At 45.5% G+C, this 16,271-nt stretch overlaps 1 protein-coding gene across 1 annotated transcript in view; it reads right to left on the reverse strand.

Moving 5' to 3' along the window:
- Positions 1-16,271, reverse strand: part of CAPN13 (calpain 13) — a 50,169-nt gene that overhangs the window by 12,296 nt on the left and 21,602 nt on the right. The window contains exons 6-15 of the mRNA XM_075042491.1: positions 15,217-15,391; positions 14,273-14,344; positions 12,417-12,502; positions 10,937-11,011; positions 9,912-10,078; positions 8,267-8,412; positions 5,275-5,435; positions 3,651-3,687; positions 1,883-1,945; positions 903-960 (exon numbers count right to left, since the gene is read on the reverse strand). Coding sequence (XP_074898592.1) covers positions 903-960; positions 1,883-1,945; positions 3,651-3,687; positions 5,275-5,435; positions 8,267-8,412; positions 9,912-10,078; positions 10,937-11,011; positions 12,417-12,502; positions 14,273-14,344; positions 15,217-15,391 — 1,040 coding nt within the window. The remainder of the gene's footprint in view (positions 1-902; positions 961-1,882; positions 1,946-3,650; positions 3,688-5,274; positions 5,436-8,266; positions 8,413-9,911; positions 10,079-10,936; positions 11,012-12,416; positions 12,503-14,272; positions 14,345-15,216; positions 15,392-16,271) is intronic.

The raw sequence follows: 16,271 nt of genomic DNA on the forward strand, positions 1-16,271 counted from the left end.
AGGTCCACTGAGGGAGTGGGATGTGTCTCAGACATCTCTGCTGCTCCCTTCCCCGAGGACAGGTGCCCTGTTTGGGCTCACAGGTAGCTACTCTGCACAGTCTCTGCCCACCTACCTGCCCCGATGGAAACTTTTCCCTCTTGAAATAAGGGTAAGGGAAATGACAGTGACAAGAAAGGCCATTTATGCTTAATTAACGAGTCCCAAGAGCGCTTTGAGGCTTGTGCGTGACTGAGTTGGTTCGTGCCCTCTGGCTGTGCCCCTGTCTCATGCTATTTTCGAGGTGGGCAGGTTAGGAAGGCTGGGAAATGCTGAAAGCCAGCTTGAGGCCTCTACAGAGGGGCGATGCAGGCCAGGGCTGAACTGGGAGAAACTGGGTGACAATGAGAAGAGTGGGAGGCACAGCTCCCTGGGGCGCTCACTGGTGCAGCCCAGCCAGGGACTGGGTTCCTCCTGCAATTGGTGGGGCATGGAGCGGGAAGGGGTGTTCATGGGGGCTGCGGGGACATCCAGGAGAAGGGCAACAGGGGGTAGGGTAGGTCTGCAAAGCAGGGGCTATCCCTTGGCAGAACTGGGAGGGGGAGGGGGAAATTTGGCTGTCAAGCAGATGCACAGCTTTGCTGACAGACATCCCTTGAAAAGTCTGTTAGCACCTGGTCTGGATTGCGTTGCCTTTTTCATGTGAATATTGCTTTGATTTTCTTTAAAAAATAAAGCCAAACTGTTGTGCATGTAAAGGTACCCTGGTGGAGGCACTTCTCATTCTTCAAGAGCCAACAGTGCAGTAAGCCACACTGAGGATTTTTTGAGGACCATCAGGACACCACTAAATCCTGTCTAATTTACACTAGACTAAGGATAGAGAAGCACCAACGACATTAGCTGAGTTGTAAAAGCTTTACCTTGCAGGATCACTTCATTAAGGAGTTGTTGCAGCTGCGAGGCATCAATAGCTGAGCCCTAATGCAGAATAAAATGCAAAGAGAGGTCTGTGAGCATAAGGTTTTCTCGTGTTGTCACTTTTGCCCGAAACTGCTTTACTCATGCACTGTGGCAACCAAGAACCTCTGTTTATATCAGAGGAGCACCAACACCCCCCGGGGAGCATAACAAAGCCCTCCGTGCTGCTGGGCCACTCTTTGTCCTTCCCCACAAGAGTTTGCAGGGGAGTTACAGGCACTCCTGTCACCACGGACTTCCCTCTGAACTGTCCATCGGTGAAGCTGACTGACTGCACCCCTCCCGAGACACCCCCAGGGCACTCAGCATGGCAGCTCGTGTTCATTTTCACCTTCATGCATCAGTATAACTACCAACTGCAAGAAGTCCATTGTGCAAATACTTGGCAGTGATTTTTTTTTTTTTTTCCTCTTGACTAAGTCGAGGAGTTCTTTATAACAGTTTATTAAACCATTAAAAGCATCTCCGGTGAACACACAGAGTTTGGCTATGATAGAGCAGGAATCAATTACTCAAATGCTGACTGATGTCTGGTTTCCAAATGCCGTGAAGGCAAATGGAAAATATGCTGATGAGAGGGGGGAATACCCAAGTCTTTATAATTGCTTTCAGTAAATAAACAAACCAAAGCCAAAAAAAAAAGTACACATGCAAGCCCATCACCAGCACAACCATAAATCTCCAATCCTCTGCTGATATATGGGGCTAGCCAATCTATCCTAGCTGAATGTCCCATTTTTCTGGGGGTTTTGGCAGTTCAATCAATACTGTTTTCAGGGTATCCGCTTGAGGATGGAGCTATATTTCCAAAAAACATTTTTCTAAATGGGTTTGTATCAACATCATAGATCAGTTTTTCTTTTTGCAAATCCATATGCCTTTTTTATTTTTATTTTTCAGCAAGATGTTTTAGATAGGATACCTGCTTAGCGTATCTTAGGAAGACAGCCTTATAGGAGCTGTCCTGGTTCTGTCCTGATCCATCCTGAATCAAAGACAAAGTACGCACATAAATAATTCAGTTACAAAACAACTGGAGGCAGAAGCCTGCAGATCCAAACAGCACATTAGAGAGGGCAGGGAATGTACAGAACAGGCTGGAGATTTAACACCCCAAAAGTAAAGTAGACTAGGAGTGAGGAACAGCTACTGCAGTAAAGGAAGCAGCATAGTTTGGATGTTAGCACTTAGCACAACCAGGAAGGAGCAGCTCAGGGCCTGAGGAGGACAACAGAACACATCCAGGGTGGACTTCAGCAAGTCAATACATAAGTATAGAGATACAAAGCCTGATCCTTATTGATGGCCCCCGAGTGAAATCACTGGCTTAGGGCATGTGAAGAGTCATGTGAACCACGAAAATAGAGCAGGAGTTGACCTTTCATTTCTCGTATACCTTCTCAGCCCCAAGGCAGGCTTGACTGTACCTAAGCAATTGCAATTCAATGGTTAAGTGATTTTTTTCAACCCTCCGGTGCGGAGATCTACCAGGCACTAAGAACTACCCCTCAACATTATAAAGTTTCCCCCAAAAATCTAAGCCTAAGCGCCAATGTGTTCAGCTCTGTGTGAGATAATTCACACCAGTGAAGCCCAAATACCTGAACAAGAGCAGAAAGTATGGGTGCCATAATTCATCAAAGTCAAAACATTGGCTAACGAAAACAGCTGAGTAAACTGACAGCTTGTCAGTGGAAAGAGATAATAAGCCACCATTTACACTACCCCTCTAATGGGGCTTAATTGCGGGCTGGAAAATTAATCACAAGGAAAGGACTCTGTTTTATGTTCTCCTGAAGCAGCTTTACACCTTTTGCTTCAAAGACCTGCACTGAGTTTGCACTGCTATAAATAACAGCCTCTCAGTGGCAGGATTTTGCAAGCACCCATTGAGACAGCAGCGTGGACTGGACCAGCTCTGGCGATTTGCACAGTTCACAGCGAGGAAGTCCAGCAACAGATGATAGCTGGGCTAGACAGGCTGAAATGTGGGTTAAACCAGAGGTGCAACTAGTTTTGAAGTGTAATTTCCCTTACGTCTGTGAAGATATGCTGATGAAAATCACAACCTCTCCACTTTGAGCCTCACCTCTATGGACTCCTGTGCTTTATAGGGTGCAAGCACTTAAATGAAGCCATTCCCATGGGAAAGGCATGTATGACCCCACTCTCAGGTGTGAGGTCTTTTCAAAAGAGGTCAAACTCAAGCTGTGACTTCTTCATCAAAGCTTCCCCCTCTCGCTTCCTTTGATACATAGCCATTTTACAGACATTGCAAGAATTTAGTATCTTTGAAATGCTCTCCCCCCGCTATATTTGGTGGTCAAAGTGTTAAAGGTAGCAAGGTGAAAAGGACAGATGGACAGGCTGACAGAGGGACTGTATAAGATACGTTTCCTTCAAAAACCAGGCTCTGAAAGAGACATATGTGAAGAGGAAGGGCTTCGTTGTCACTCCCATCTCTCCAGAGAGGTACCCCAGGTTGGTGACCTGCTCTCCCAGCAAGGTCGCAGGGTGCCAGAGTCGAACTCTGGGACGGGTAGTGGGTCGTGAAAGAAGAGAAGAGCAGAGCGGTGTCTGGTACGTAGGGAAGGAAGAAGAGGAGTCAGTAGAGATGGCTACCGAATGGTCAGGTCTCTGGGAACCATTCACCACCACCAGTATCTACATCAGTTTTCACAGACTCTTACCATCGGCAGCACTGGGCTGGGCGGGGAGTTTGGGTTCCTAGAAAAGAGTTACAAGAGTCAAACTGGGAGAGAATGGGCCTTTTCAGAGCACTGATTTGGAGATGTGGCAGAAGGCAGCCACCAACAGGAATGCTCACCCAGCCCACGGCCCCACAAGATGCTCAGCACCCACACTGCCCAGCCTGTCCCAGTCCAGTCAAGCCTGTTGCACCAGTCCTGGGTCCCTCTGTGCAACCAGACATGAGCAGGTCTGAGTCTCTGGCTGCTCTGGGGCCACTGCTTTCCCCAAGCTGGCCCTGCTGGCACCAGCAGCAGAGGAAGGGTAACTTGTCTCACTCTGAGCATGGCAGGATTAACCTCATCACACAAAAGACAGGGCCGCCCTGCCTTGAGCCATATAAAATTTTCACCTGCTTTCTCTTTGCCTAGTTTAATAGTCAGGAATAAAAATAGCATCTGGGCTATTAAAAGGCAACATCTTTTAAATGTCTGCAGGCTGCCTGAAATTGAGTCAGGGTCACCGTTCCTTCTGAGACTTACTTAGTAGCAACATTCAATATTTGAGTTTTGCTTTTGGTAGAGAAATTAGGCAAGCCAGATGCTATTTTTATAGCATCTGCACTATTACACAGGTGAGTGCTGCAGAGACCCATGGGAAGGGGATCCCCATGCTTGGCCTAGCTCAGGAAGGTCTGTGAGGGTCGGAGGCTCTCCTGGAAAGTGCTGCCTCCCAAGGCTGAGCCATCTTGTGCAGGACTCATCATGCCGAAGGCAGTCCAACCCAAAGCACAGACTCCTCGTGTGTGCTTTCCATAACTAAGGGGTTGCCTTAGTTGGTGCTGGGCTATTTTTGCCAGAGGCCAAAGCCTAGAAAGCAATCTCATTATTAAGATATGGGCCTATGAGGTAAGAGCTGCAATCGCTTCCAGTATAAAGCTTGCTGAAGGAAAGCCACTGCACATCTGATGCTTGAAGGTCATCTGGTAAGGCTGAATGCTGGGGCTTGTTCTTTATGTAAAGCACACCGAGGTATTTTTGTGAAAATGTGATAACAGCTGCCTTTGCATGAACTAAGATACCATTTTTCCACTAAACTTATCTTCAGGGCCCCTCTCATACCTACAGGGAGCCCTACCAGCCTGTCTATGAGATGGCTGGGTAAAAGGATTAAGGCCTTTTATTGCTTTTTGTTTTTCTAGGTCCTGCTCTGAGCAGAGTGGGACCTGATCCATCTGGCGTCCAGCTGGCATAACCTAAGAAACTGCATAATAGCTGTTAAGAAAAACAAGCTCTCAGTCCTCCTTTCGGTTAAGAGAGATTTCCCCACAATCGGGGCAGGGGGCATATCTCGCAATTATTGCTCGCTTGTGTGGCTCTTTGTACCAAAGCTGAGACCCTTGGTGGCTGCAGAGGAGCTATTGCCCTGTTCTGCAGTGGCCATCCCTATGCATCTGACTATACGTCTGATCCCCCTTAACATGGTGCTTAGCATTCATCTGCATCTTCCCAACACGCTTCTAGAGTACGTCAAAAGCAAATTGCCACATTAGTTATCTTGACATTAAATTGTTAAATCCTGGCACACTCTAAGTCTGGGGCATTTAAGGAGTACTTATCATCTTACTTGTTGTGGTCTTGATTCTTCATGAAAATTCGTAAGAGAAATTCAAATTCTTGGTCCTCTGTTGTAGCAGGAACGACACCATATGTTCCTGGGCTCAAGATAAAGTAGTTGGTCACATCTCGAGTCAGGGAAAAATTTTGTTTCAGAACTTCAGAGTTCTCCTGAAAGAAAAATATAGCCGGCTATCTCCCCTTCATGTCAGGAACCAAAGTAAATCAGCAAGTGCACCCACAGCAGCCTTACATTCCCACAGCTCTCTAAACATACACTGCATCTAACATGCCTTAACCTCCCCAAAGGCATGAGAAGTCCATCCAGGTGACAGACTTTCTTCAAGGACACATCAAAAATGCACAAGGGTGGAAAAACTGAAAGAAACAGAAGGCAAAATTAATGTAAGTGGCTTTGAAGAGAACTTCAATTAACATTAAGCAGACTGGACTTCATGAAGGAATCAAGGATGAATACTCCTACTAAAACTTCCCTGACATCTAGTGTGACTCAGAGAGGTCAGAAAGCTCACTAGGCATCTCACCCAGATGACAATGCTTCAAGAATCACAACCCAAACCTTCCAGCAAGCGTCACAAGAAAACAGAATATTCTGATCTTTCTTCCATTATTTTTGCTGAGACGAAACAAATATAATGCAACAGCTATTACTATGATGACATGTAAAGATAGCATAATAAAAACCCCTTACTAAACATATTCCCCAAAATACATCAGCATGTATAAATTCCATTTAGAATGGTTATACAGCATGGCAGAGTTATTTAAGAGCCATGCCTTTGGGAGACAATAACATAAAACTGCTATTTTGGGAGAGAAAAAAAAAAAAAGATGACTACTGTTACAGACAGCTGGGAGGTATGTAGACTGCCAAGTATTATGGGTCGGATCTTGAGCAGATAGAAATGGGCAGTGCTGCAAAGAAATAAATGGTGTAATCCTGTTTTTTACTTTGGGGTCTCATTCCACATTCCTTCTGGTAAAAAGCAGCAGCAGATTAATATCTCAATGGAGTCAAAACCGGTGTGAGATAAGAATCAGCCTCTATGAATTGCTCAGCTCTATCACACAACATTAAACTTCCCTCACAGCCACGTATTAGTGTTCCACGTCTATATTTAATCAAAGGCTTCCTAGAGCTATCAGATATGTCCATTGTGGTTTGCATCCTTGCCTGCACTGCATTCCCCTCTCATCCTGCCAAGGGAGAACACTCTTTTTACTTCACAGCAACAATTTGATGCATCTCAAAAGGTACTGAACAATGAATGACACTGCTAATGAGTAATGGCAGTGAAAGCAGTTCTGGGAGGAAAAGTGAAGCCACATGAATCTTCACAATTGCACTCTCTTTGTGCAGAGAATACCCCTCATAAACTTTTATGCAAAGATGCCACCTCTGACTGCCCTCAGGCACTGAGGCTAGACACTGAGAAATAAACCCAGGGAATAGCACTGTACACCTACCCTGGTTTTAGAGCCTGGACTTGGTTTTTGCTGCTACCAGGGCAGGACACTGGGCTGGCTGTGAGGAGCTGGTAGACCAGCTCTCATGTTAAAATACCAGCTGTGTCCATGGGAGAATATTTTCTCTGGGAAATAAAGGAAAAACTATTTTCTCTGTTCTCTGGGAACATACCAAGAGAGAGAAAAACTAAATGAATGCACCTGAGCATCAACTGGAGGGGAAGAATGAAATTTTAAATATAAAGCAAGAATAGAGCAAATCTGTCCCCTAGTCTACTTCCTGATTAAACAACCTCTTTTCAAGGGACCCAACACCTATGCCATCACCCCCCAGTGAGGGTCACTTCTGTTAAAATGGGTAACCAATCAAGGTGGACACGCATCATGGAAGAGCATGCAGGGACCTCCATGTCTGGTGACTGTTGGGGGACAGCTCATGAGGATGCTGGAAGGAGCAAGTTCCCCATTTTCCAGGAGCAGCAGATCTTTCCGAGTGGCACACCTGGCCCCATGGAGTCCTGCAGGCCTGATATCTGCACCAGGCAGAGGATCTCCTTGCATAGGGATAGTGAGTTCTTGCTGGAGAAATGCTTTTTTTATTACATCTTTTATTTTTCAGACACTGTTTTTTTATGAGCTACAAAGCCATGCTCTTCCTTTATGAGGAGCTGTTATCAATTATTCAAAGTCTGGGACTAGGGCAAACCTCTCCAGTGATCAGGAGAATGTGAAGTTAGGGTCATAGCAATCTTTGCTTCCTTTTCTTCTTCAGGTTAAGAACAACCCCCTCCCACCCTCCTCAGCCAACAGTAAAAACACTTTGGAAAAGGCTAGCATCCATCCGCACTAGCAATTGTGCTTTTAGTAAGTCTGGTAATGCTCTGACAACAACTGCCCTTGAAATGGTAGCTCCCTGGACAGTCACCAAGAAAAACAAAAAACAGGGAAATTGTAATGGTGGTCCCAGGTATCTGAGCGGATTACCTCTGCACCGGTCTTGAGCAAAGCCTTCCATGTATTTGTAAATGTGTTTTGCATGGCATTTCTGTGGTAGAAAATGGGTGATGAGCAAGACAAGCCCATTTTGGGGAACAAGAGGCCATTCGCTTCCCTACTAGACCTGGAGTACCATTCAAGCGCTGTGGTTAGGACTGGCTGTCATGCCTTGTGCCAGGCCAGCAAGGCATGTCACAAGTACCGCTGGGCACAGAGGATATTTTCCTGGCACATCTTGTAACCTCGGGACTCCCTGAGTTTCCCAGGGCTATTTTGGGATGCTACAGAGCTAAAAGTTCAACCTTTCCTCTCTTAAGACATGAATAAAGCAAACTAAGCCTGCCTAACTCTACTTTTCCTGTGATATTCTACAATAGAAGGCATCCAGAAATTCACTCCAAATACTGACTGCTCTCTTTTTACAGCCTAAAAGACAATTCAGCCTTTCACTTCCATGTACAGATATAATAAGCCACACAGAAAACAACAGTGCCAACATGATACCTGATTGTGCTTACCAGGGTGATAAAAAAACCAATCTTCAGGTTTTTTGCATCCTGCATATCCTTAGCATGTTTTTGCATGAGTGAAATGACCACATTATAGGTTTTTGGGGCATAATCCGGCACTTTGAAAAAATACTGAGGGTTCGTTGAAACTGCACCTGCTGAGAAAGTGTTAATAGATTAATAGTAGCCACACAGATGTCCCAGTAGTAGCCTATTGTGTAAGATCTTGCTTGTATGGACCCAGAGGAATAGGTAGTTACTGCTCCAAGATCCTTTCAACACAATAGAGCACTGTAGTCCCTACATTGCCAGTAGGAGTTGAGGCATCTGGAGTTAAACTGATTGCACATTCTAGAAATCTCTGGCAAAGTCATGTAGATTTCTCACCCCCCCTACATCTGCTTCACCTACATGGCACACTTGCCCCGAGGCAGAAAACAGTGATTCTTAATCAGCCACCTGACCCAGTGGCTGAGCTGAAAAGGATTGTAGCTTGGAGAGCGCAAACACATAAAAGAAAATTACAAAAAAAAAAAGTCAGAAAAAGTCCAAAGCTATCCTCCCCTTCCTTCCTGTTAATGTTTGTGGTGGACAAGACAGAGTGTTGAGCAGAAGAGGGAAAAGATTTCTTCTTGGCCAAGGTTTTGATTAACAGGAAGCATCCCTGATAAGAAAGAAGTAAAATGCCCAAACTGGGGAAAAAGGACTGAGATGGCAGAATCTGCTTAAACCAGTCTAGACTTTAAGCCATGTAGCTGTGTTGGGTGGCCTCGAAAGCTGCAATTTAGCCCAATTGTACTTGGAGAGGAACTTTACTAGAGGGCTGGTAGAAAACACGGCTCCAAGGAAATTGGCTCTGCCCACACGCTCTCAGTTCAGCCCCTGCACCTCCTCGCTCGGTCCCAGTGCCCGTGGTGCGCAGCAGCACAGGCGTTGCTTTGTTATCACCCATTGAGACACGGTGATGAAGGATATGAGGAGGAGGCTGAAACCTGTAAGCTGAAACCTGCTTGCTGCTAAGTCAGCGTTGCAGAAAAAAGAAGCTCCTTCACTGACCACATGCTACCATCTTAGGTTAAAAACACAAAACCCAAATAGTGATGCATCTGTAAAAAAGTAAGATAAATTAAGATAAGGTAAAAAAGACAAATTTTTTTTAAAAAAAATACTAATAATAATCGGAGCTTGCAATGCCAGAAAAGTCCTTGCACAGGCAGTAAAACCAACGGTCTTAACTACTCAAAGGCATTTCTACCTTTGAAAATAGAGCTCTGTAGCTCAATTATTTAATTTCATATCCATTTAATTTGCGAGTATTTCTCACTCTGTAAAGTCGGCTACATATTTGCCAAACCAGACTTTCTGATGAGGTCCCCAGTAACACTTACTGCAACTGACTGAAAGAAGAGAGACAAGCAGATTTTGATTTAAAGAGTTCAGGGTTTCTAAATCATAAGTCTCCTGCTTTAACTCAGCAGCCAGTGCTGCTGCTTTGTTTCTGCTTCTCCAGCTGATAGGTGCTGTAATGGGAAAGGGCAGGCATTAACAACTGGCAATCAATATTTCTGCATTTCAGTGCTCAGAGTGAATGTTTGACTGTAAGCACCAGTGGAGAGGAGGAGAGGATTCAGTGACTGCAATGAGTGTTCATTACCTGGGGAATAGTTGTTCCTGCCTGTGGCAAGGACTGGACTCCACAGGCTGACGTGCCTTTCCACAGACCACGTTGTGCAGTGCTGATCTCCAAAGTCCAGAAACGTTGGGGTACTGTTACATATATACAGCCAGGAAAACTGCTCCCGGAAGTTTTCACAGGACATCCTGCAGAGAAGGAGAAAATCTCACCTTTCAGTTTGAGACACCAGCCAGGTACTCACGTTCACTCCCCATGTCTTTAAAGGGGGATTACAAGGAGCACTGCAGGCTGTAGCTGAGCTGGCTGATACCGTGCAGAAGTCATCAGCTCTCAATGCATTTGGGCTGCCCTAACTGTACCTAAAGCCCCAGGGAAATTACAGGACCTGTTCAATAGTACCTAGGTGGAGTCCTGCTATCTCCAGCACATCTCTGCCACTCTACCTTGCTTTGTCCCTCTGCAGCGTCTTGCCCCACACTCATGCTTTTCTCAAGCCTGCAGTGTCTATCTCACACCAGCCTGCTGTTCCCTTGCTTTCCTCAGAGCCTTGTGGGGCAAGTGTGCACTCTGTGAATAATAATACCTTTTCTAAAGGACTGCTCATACATGGCTAAACTGGATCCGAGAGTAATCAGAGGCAGTGAAAAACCACAAGCACCTGCAGAGCGGTCAAGTGCACAAGCTCTATGACCTGCTCAGCCACCGGTCCCCTCCGAGCACCAGCCAGTCCAAGGTTCAAGCTGGGCACTTTTAGGGGAGAGGCAGTGTGACAAAATGACTAGGCCTCAGCCAGCTGGATTTCTACTTCTCTCACTTTTCATTTTTTTCACCAGCTTGTTACTTAATATTGGGCAGCTCCATTTCTCCAGGTCTTGTTTCCTCTGAAACCATGGGATCAGGACAACCTCCAATTTGCTGTTTGCACACAGCTAGCACACGGTGCCTTGAGCCATTCCTAAGAGCAGAGAACTGCCTAAATGACTCTTTTTCATAATGAGCATGAACAGAAAACCTGGTAGACAGGAGGATTGATAGGGAAATACCAGAATTCTCCATCATCCTTTTCTCTGAGGAGGGCTTCCCTCCATTTAGGCTCAACATGGTCCCACTGAGGAGAGCTGTAAACAGGAACAAAGCAACAAGCAGATGTGAGGCACAATTTTCCATCTCTCCGGCCAGCCCATTCCTCTAACCAGCCCGTTAAGCTATGAGGGATCAGGAGGGGCGAGTAAACCGCATGTTGGGAACAGGACTGTGCTCAATACCTTCATAGCCAAGGCCAGCAAACAGAGCTCCGCACCTTTGCTGTGCCCAGGTTGCCCACCCTGGGATGGCGAATCCTGCCTCTGCCCTGCAAGCCCCAGTCACCTGTCCCCATGCTGGAGAGGTTAGTGAGGTACCAAGGCATAGTGCTGATATTACACTGACATGTAGAGGGCACATTAGCCAGTCAAATGTGTCGCTTCCAAGCAGCATGTTTATAATTAAGTGATAATTGTACTTTCTGCAGAGTTTAAGATAAATAAACAGAGCATGAATCTATAATTTATTGATTTATGCAGCTTACCTGTGAATGCGCTCTACTGACGTTTCAATTACAGTTAGGATTATAGTTCACCCTTCCAAAAAATGGAAGGATGCTGTCTGAGCAGATAGCTATTATCCCAGCCTTAAGCGTGTCTGCACCACCCGCCAACCCATCCAGACACAACACGCTAGCCTGACTTTTCTCAGCAGTGAAGTTGTGAGTGTTCCTAGCAACAGGGAGAGGTGGGATGCTATTAAATCATGTACAAGTGACACATGAACATCTCTCTAGTCAGGATAACACTGATGCAATTCCACCAGGAAAACTAACATCTATTTATTTACAAAACACTGTTGCAGTCTTCCTCTGTATCATTCCTTTCCTCAGAAAAGAGAAGTTAGCTTATACTCACAGCAGCAAAGTGGTCCTTGCATCCCAAAGCTGCATGCAGGATCCAAAAGATCAGTTCAAGTCACCCAGTGGCACTTCACCTTTGCAATAACCAAGGGCCCTTTTTGTCTCTCTGTGTTAAATACTGCATAAAAATATTGCCCTAGTCTCATGGACTCTGCTAACCATCCTCTTCCCAGATTTGGACTCATGGGAGGGGAAGAAGGAGCAGGAAGGTGGATGCACGATTGCTGCAGAATTCTATAGAAGCAGCCAGCCAGCACCTAGGGGCATGGCCAGAGCTTACTCCGGGCAATAACTCTTTCATCCGTGACTTGTCTGGAATTACCCACTGGGAAAAATGTACACATAGGCAAAAAGATGCCTGAGCTAGACCTAGTGAGGAGCGCATATAAAACCAATGCTGCATTAGTTTTCCCTGGATTGGATTTCTGCAGGCAGTTGCTTTGCAGATGGAAATAACGCTTATAATGAATTGATTTAGAAACGTCTGCTTCATTATAATGGATGCAAGGCAGAGATCCTTTACAATATGCCTATAAAAGAGTGATTCTCCTTATAAGATTAAAACTTTAAGATCATACTCATCACTCCAGGCCCCCTTCCACTCCCCATGGCCCCATGGATTCCAGATCCTGATGATATGTTTCCACCCATTCTTGTAGCGTATCTGTAAAGAGGAAAGTAAAATAAACTCAGTCACTGCTTTTTACAATTGTGATACTCAGTGAAGAGATGGGTAATAAAATGGATCTTCTTCTATACCCTGGAGACCTGGTTTAACTTCTGATCTCATTTGACTGCAGCTAAAAATCAGTGCCTTTTGCTACATTGTAAAGGAATGAGGTGTGGGAGAAAACTGTGCCCATTTTGCTTTTCCGAGGACAGTGAATAGCTGACACAGAGAGAAGGAGCAGCATTCCTGCCACACTGCATGACTTCAACAGCCTTGGGAAGCTCCAGTGCCCAATTCTGCACATCTGATTCTGTGAGTCAGCAAAGGCAGAGACTTTGAGGAACGAGGTCACCAGACTGCCTGGAGCGAATGTCGACAGTCAGCACGGAGAGATGATGATAAACAGAATCTGTGGCTCTATATCTACAGTACTGCAGTTTCCAACAGCTGGAGTTTCTGGTGCTTTTCTGCTCTTGCTGCCACTGGTTTGAGCCAGAAGCAGCTCACTTTCGCCAGTGAAGCCAAAATGGTGGAAGTGGAAAGGAGAAGCAAATGTTTTGTTTCTGGCTCTCCTTATGCACACAGGCAGTGTTGGAAACAAAGGCCATGGCAGCCTCTTCCCAGGCAAAGTCCCAGTCCCTGGCCAGCCTCAAATCATTTCCCCACAGGACACCCCCCCGGATGCCTCGGCACTCCTGTAAGGTGAGGCGAAGACTGTTTCGCCTCCCTGCACTAATCACGAGCGGCAGCAAGCTGAAACAGCCTGCTTTCTCTCCAATAGGATTCGGGATCCTTCCACCCCTGTCTTGGAGAGAGCCAGCTGGAGCCTTCTCTGGAGCCTGGCAACCTCCATCCTTCCATTTTGGAGCCTCTTGGCTATGAGCAAGTATCCTCCGAGAAGAAGCACAGAGACTATGAGAACAGCACCAAGCATGCCATGGCATGAGGGGCTATGAACCAAAGCCAAGCTCATACGCGAAACCGTTAAAGAGAGGGGGGAGAAGGAAGAAAATAGCTTAGGGAAAACACATCCCCTTTCCAAAGTACTTTAGGTTCTGAGATTAAAATGTGTTCTAGCTATCTTGCTTGATAGCATAGCCATTGTTTGGTTTCCTTCTTGGCCTTGCTCACTGTTAACTCTCCCTGTGTGCACTGCAGCTTAGTGAGGTAAGCCATGTTCTGACTTCTGGCTGTAAAAAATCCTTCATTTCTTTTGATTTGTGTGATAAATCAGTCCCGTTTGCAGATCAGCAATATTAATATCTAGCTAGGAGAAGTTCTGCGTGAGTAGAACAGCTTTAAAAGATGGAGAAATACTGTTCTTGAACCAGAGAGTTATTTACTTTTCACACAGTGATTTTTGGCAGCTTGGGATTGAGCTGAACAAATGTAGATTTGCATATGACAAATCCCACAATTTCAGCCAGTGCTTCTATTCCCATTTGAAACAGAAAAATGAATTTTTTAAGAGTCGGCATGGAATTAATATCCCCAGAAATGCTGTATTTGCTGTTGAAGTGTCCCAACACAAAAGTGAATTTAAGTTGCATTTTTCCGTTAGAAAAAATTATAGGATTCAGATATCCTCCCTCTTCCCATTGTGGCAGAATCCTTCCATCTCCTGGAATTTGAACTATGTGCTTTCAACAATCCCTCCTAAGGGTGAAGCTAATTAAAATTACTCTGAATGGAACAGCAGCATGACTGCCCTGTAGTGGATCACCCATGCAAAACCACCAGACAGGAACAAGTCCTTGATCTTACCTTCACAGCTCCTGTGACAGTGTAGGCGTGACCCTGTACAATCCCATTCCTCAACTTTATGTTCCTCCTCGGCTGCCGAAGGGAAAAAGCACAGCTTTTAGCTCTCTGCCACACTACAAAGGTATGGCCATCAGCAATCAGAACTGCCATTTGGCACGGCAGAAAAAGCAACTTGGTTTTGACTACAGCAGTATCTCAAATACACTGGCTCCAGAGGAATGTGACTATTGTTTCCACTGCAGCCATAAGCAGGCCAGTAAATGTAACAAAACTACAGGTCTTTGCATATTTGCTAGTTCTTCAATGGTCCAGAGCTGCTGCAACTGCAGAATGATCTGGACTGTGTCACTGGCAGAATTTCCCTGCCACCCACAGCCCAGTATCAGCCACCTGAGCTGAGGGGCTAGTCCCTGGCTTGTTTGCAACAGCCGAGCTTCGAGTCCCAGTGAACCAGGCACTACAGGAGCAATGTCACACGCTTTGCAGTCTTCCCTTACATGTTGTAAGGGAAGCCCTAGCAACCTTTTAGCAAGATACTTGCTGAGCATCACAAAGCCTTTTGCAACTTCCCAGCATTAATACCGGTAGCCTGCAAATCACAATGCGATAATAGCACCTTCTTGCAGAAGAGAGGTGCATTTTGGCCTTGCTAGAATCGATCACAAAGCTATGAGGCCAAAATCAGCCCTGCTGCAAGAGGGATACCATTCTATCGTAGTGGATTTAGCCAGGAGATAAGCCACAGACCCCTCTCTGACAGACCAATCCATCTACATTCCTTACTGCATAACCTTACCTACTTTTTGCTGCCAACATCTCTTCAGGCATCCATAAACTGTAACTATTGCATGGAATGATTATGGACTTCCTTTTTCACTGAAAAGAGCAACCTTTACATAAACATGGTAAACCAACAAAGGCATGCTACTGGCCCTGTGACTCACCTGGCCTGAGGTGCTACACCCCATCAGACACTGAGATTTGTCAGCTGCTTTCAGTATCTCCTCCAGATCAGGAGGGGGATCCTTCAATGAAAACTGCATTTGGATGCCACCTGTGAGGTCTACTAAAGCATCAGAAAGGTAACCTCCATGCAAGTTCTCGTAGGAGCCCCGAAACCTTGTTGAGGGGAGGGGAGGAAAAAAAAAGTTAATTAGTCCTTACACTGTGTTTTAACAAGCAATGTACAGCGATGGCTTCCAAAATGGACATGTGCATCGAGGCACTGAGCATGGGAGGAGCCTGGGGTGTGTAGATGATGGGGCCAGGTAGTGAAAGGAAACGTGATTGAAATACGTGGCCAGACACAACACGTGCCCTGTGGAATGAATGAGGCAAAGAGGGACTTTTTCCTATATATTCACCCACATCTGAGGCAGCTGTCTAGAGACATTTACAGACAGTGAAAAATAATAAGGTGCATCTCATGTCAACACAGATGTTTTAGGGAGATGAGCTGCATCTCATCTTGAAGTATCCAGTTTCCTTCTTCTGAACAGGGGGCGAAGGGTGACTAGTTCAAATGTATGTTTTGGATCAAATAGAGCTGAACTGTTAGTTTCTACATCGTATTTTGTCATGACTCTTCAAAAAAAAAAAAAGGCCAGTGTCCCTTTTGCAAATGAGAAATAGGAAGAAGAGAGAGGTGAAGGTATTTGCCCATGCTCCCAAGGCAAGACAAAAATAAGTTTTCAGCACTGTTCCCAGTTCACTCTGCTGGAGTGCAATAATAGGATAATAATTTAATATTGCCAACACAGTCCTTGTTGCTTTTATCGTGTGCTTTTTATTGAGACAGCAAATAAGCTGGAACATGCCGTACTTAGAGCAGGTAGAGCATGCTGTTAAACCCTACCATACACGCTGTATTTAATGAATGTAATCAAATGAAGTCTGCGGCTAATTGTATTTTGAAGGGTTGTCCTTGTCCTACACTGATGAAAAGAATTTGTCATGGGCACCGGGGAAAAACTTCTCAAACGGGAATCTCATAAACAGC

The sequence above is a fragment of the Buteo buteo genome, chromosome 12 (genome assembly GCF_964188355.1).
Source record: "Buteo buteo chromosome 12, bButBut1.hap1.1, whole genome shotgun sequence".
Classification (NCBI taxonomy): Eukaryota; Metazoa; Chordata; class Aves; order Accipitriformes; family Accipitridae; genus Buteo; species Buteo buteo.